Source organism: Anopheles nili, chromosome 2 (genome assembly GCF_943737925.1).
Source record: "Anopheles nili chromosome 2, idAnoNiliSN_F5_01, whole genome shotgun sequence".
NCBI lineage: Eukaryota > Metazoa > Arthropoda > Insecta > Diptera > Culicidae > Anopheles > Anopheles nili.
In genome coordinates this window covers 18,521,988-18,525,313 of record NC_071291.1, presented here as the reverse complement: position 1 = coordinate 18,525,313, position 3,326 = coordinate 18,521,988, and the positions used below count along the sequence as shown (strand labels likewise).

The following is a 3,326-nucleotide window of genomic DNA, read 5'->3' as shown; positions in this document are numbered from 1 at the left end:
GGCGGGCTTTTGTTTACACACAAACCTGGGTTAAGGCTGCAGGCAGGAATGGTGTCTTTCGGGGGCCATGATGAGCGGGAAGAAAGAATGAGAAAAAGAACAAAAAAACGCGGCAATAAAGTACAACAAACTGCGACTGCTCGTTCGGGTTTGGTTGGGGCAGCGATGCAACGATGGCTTGCCGTGCCTTTCTTTTCGGCTGGTTGGGGCAATAAAACGGGTGGCCGTGGGCTAGGCGGGACGGTTCGGTTTATAAATTTCCCTCGGTACGCGTGGGATTAATTTAAATAAACCGAAAATTGCCAGCTAAACGGTGGTGCGCGAGTAGTGGTTCTCTTCCGCAGAAGGGAACCCATAAATGTGTGCGGTCCAAGGAGGGTTGCTTGAAAATCGCAAAGCAGCGTTTTGTCGTCAGCCCTTTTCACTACTCGATGAGTGATTCATAAGCTTTCGGGGAAACTTTAAAAGCAGTTGATCGGGGATTACCCAATTAAAGTAATGGTAGGAGGAAAAACAGCATCCTTAAATTCGATTCGCCAAAAATGCGACCCATCCGTGTGCCTTTCCGTGTATTGAGCTGTCAAAACGTATCAGCACGCTGCAAAGCTGCGTTGAAAGCACTCCTCTCGATGCATTCGTTCGGATCGTAACTCGATCCAGACAAACGGTGGACTCGCGGTCCTGGAATGTCCCTTTTTTCCTGCCCTCGTTCACCGATCGTTCCGTGGTGCTTTCCGTATCCCACTGACCCGCTTTGTGGTGCATCATTACGCTTAATGCTAATTCCAAGCACCAACGCCAACGGCTCGAGCGAAGCTGTACCGAGGCTGATATATGGCGTTGACGAATTTACCTGACACGCCGTCCCCCCGGTGTGCGATTTTGCCGGCCGAAGGCGAAAATATGATATCGCACGGCGAGTGGTACAAGGCGAAGCAGAACGAACGGCGAGAAGGCCAAACCACGTAACAAATGATTCCAGTGGGCAGAATAAATTAACCAGAAGCATGTAATCGATAGCCCTGCCCTGGACCGGAAGGATGAGGACTCGTTTGAGGGCCACAAGAGGAGAGAAATAAACACGCGACAGGATTTTTCGTGTGTTTGCTTGGGACTCCGGTTTTATATCACACGGTACGAGCTGGCCGGCTGGTTGCACAGATGATTGCCAGGATACGGCGGCAGAACGACCATGTTGGGTGCCGGGTAGTACGAGGGCCACGAATTGGCCACTGGTGGCTGATATTGGGGCGGTACAGCGAAGTATCCGACGTACGGTGGCATCACGTGGGGCTGGTTTATGGATCCGACTGGCTGGTTGTACGCCAACGGTGGCATCGTCACCGTTATCCAGGTGGGCTCCACAATATGGGGTTTCATTATCGTGCCCGGTTCCGTCACCGAGCGGTCGTTGTCGGAAGACTCACCAGAAGCAGATGAGATGTGGACACCATCCTGCAGGTGCTGTGAACGATCGAGAACGATCAGTCTTTACTGGCGTCACGTAGCGTTAGCTTAGCTCACGAAGTCGAAAGCTCACCACGGTTGGCGCACTGAGCACTGCTAGAGGTAAAAGTACCGCCACGAGAGCCACACTCGAAGGAACCATTTCGTTAAGGTTAGTTACTTTCAAACTAGTGATCGTGGATGCACCGGGGCGAGCCTTTTAAGCGCGAGCATTCCTGTGACCGATCGGGTGCAAGGTTGGAGCTTATCAGCGAAGCGTTTTTTTTTGTTGCGAAACGTTCGATCGATTCACGCACGAGCTCGCTGTTGGAGGCGTTTAGACGATGCAATTCTCCCGTTTGTAAACAAATGGAATGAATTGCGTGTATAAAAACGCAAACGCCGTCCTTCTAACTCGGTGAAGTATGTCAATGTTTTACTCACCGTGACTCGTGCTGATCGTGGCTCGATCCAAATTCCAATCCAACTCCTAGAACGACTCCTCGCACTGCTCATTACTCAGCCATCTCCGCTGGGAGTGCCAATAGTCGGCGGTGGGACACAAAACATATTACATCACAAACTCACGGCCCGGCTCACGAAACATTGCCAGGCAAATGTACGTGTACGTGTGTGGTGTTGCGATGCATCGTTTGCCGGTTGTAACATAAAATCATGTTTTTATGCATCGGAAGTCGGTACCCCGGCGGGACATTGCCGGAGGTTTACGACGAAGCGCCGCCGCAAGAAGGGGTTCCGGTCTTTTCGGTTTATTTTCGCTGCTCAAGAAGTCAGTTTAAGCGCCAAAAAACAACACACAAGGAAAACCCCAACACGAGCACCGCTCGATCCCCACAAGGGGTTCACGACATGGAAAAGGATTTTTCGTACCCGTGGAAAGTGTATCCTGAAGCCGAAAAAGCAAAACGGATTTGCAAACGTGCTTGCGCACGTTGCTACTCACCTACCACGCCGTAAAGTGGAATCATATTTGCATATTCAAAACTCCCATGTGACGGTGGTCCATTCGGGCACAAAATTACATCCCGGCAATCGGCAACGGCTCGAATTCGCTCGGGAGGGATGTAGGAATTTCTGTGGGCAGAACGTTGTAAACCCATTCGCCGGTCAATGGCGCTGTGGCAGGACATTTCCGTGCAACGGACGAGCTGCATCGTGATGGACGGGAGCACATGTTTCGTTTTTTTTTCACTCTCTCTCTTTTAACCGTCAAATAAACCGACCCTCAGTGCTGCTCTTTCGAAGCGTCGTGTAATCATATGCAAATCGCTCTATCAACGTATCTCGCTGCTCAATTGGCGAGATTTAATGAAAGGAAGAGCACAGAAACACAAAAAAAATTGGCATGTTAATGACAGCGGGCCGATCAAAAAATAATAAACAACTACCTCACCCGCGAATGGCCGCGAACGCGAGGCACAGATTCGAGCAATCGGGGTAAAAGAAGAAACAATAGCACACTCTCGGGGCGGTAAAACAAAGCTGGAAGCAAGAAGCAGCAAGGAAACGGTGCATATGTAAATTACGCACGGCGGTCCGTCAATGATACTCGTTGAATGCGTTATATTGCCACCATTCGACATGATTGAATTTTACAACCCCCCGTGGTCCGGCCGTCCCCCCCGCTAGTGATCAGTGGCATCGAGGGGGTGGCATGGAGGGTGGTTTCATTTTTCCACAGCTCCTCGGTTTTCGCTACACCCGGCGATGCAAGAATACAATCCAAAACCCCCGCTTTGCTCACCGAAAAAGTAACAAATGGAAACGCAGCCTCAGGAAAGGGCTGCGCGAGAAGTGAGTGAAGAAATCAGCGAGAAACAGCGAGCGAGGAAATAAAATAAATGACGCTAACCATAAAC

General features: G+C 50.5%; 1 protein-coding gene across 1 annotated transcript; it reads right to left on the bottom strand.

Moving 5' to 3' along the window:
* Positions 1–1,106: 1,106 nt before the first annotated feature.
* LOC128720922 (uncharacterized) lies at positions 1,107–1,624 on the bottom strand. Its single transcript, XM_053814623.1, has 2 exons — positions 1,541–1,624; positions 1,107–1,464 (listed from the first exon to the last, which is right to left on the bottom strand). Exons 1-2 carry the CDS (start codon positions 1,607–1,609, stop codon positions 1,123–1,125), a joined length of 411 nt encoding a protein of 136 aa, XP_053670598.1. The 5' UTR covers positions 1,610–1,624; the 3' UTR covers positions 1,107–1,122.
* Between the last annotated feature and the right edge of the window lie 1,702 nt (positions 1,625–3,326).

Bases quoted from the DNA above. Each gene is read 5' to 3' on its own strand.
- LOC128720922 (XM_053814623.1), bottom strand. From the start codon at position 1,609: ATGGTTCCTTCGAGTGTGGCTCTCGTGGCGGTACTTTTACCTCTAGCA. The intron at 1,465-1,540 runs GTGAGCTTTCGA...GATCGTTCACAG, and splicing joins TGCTCAGTGCGCCAACCGTG to CACCTGCAGGATGGTGTCCA.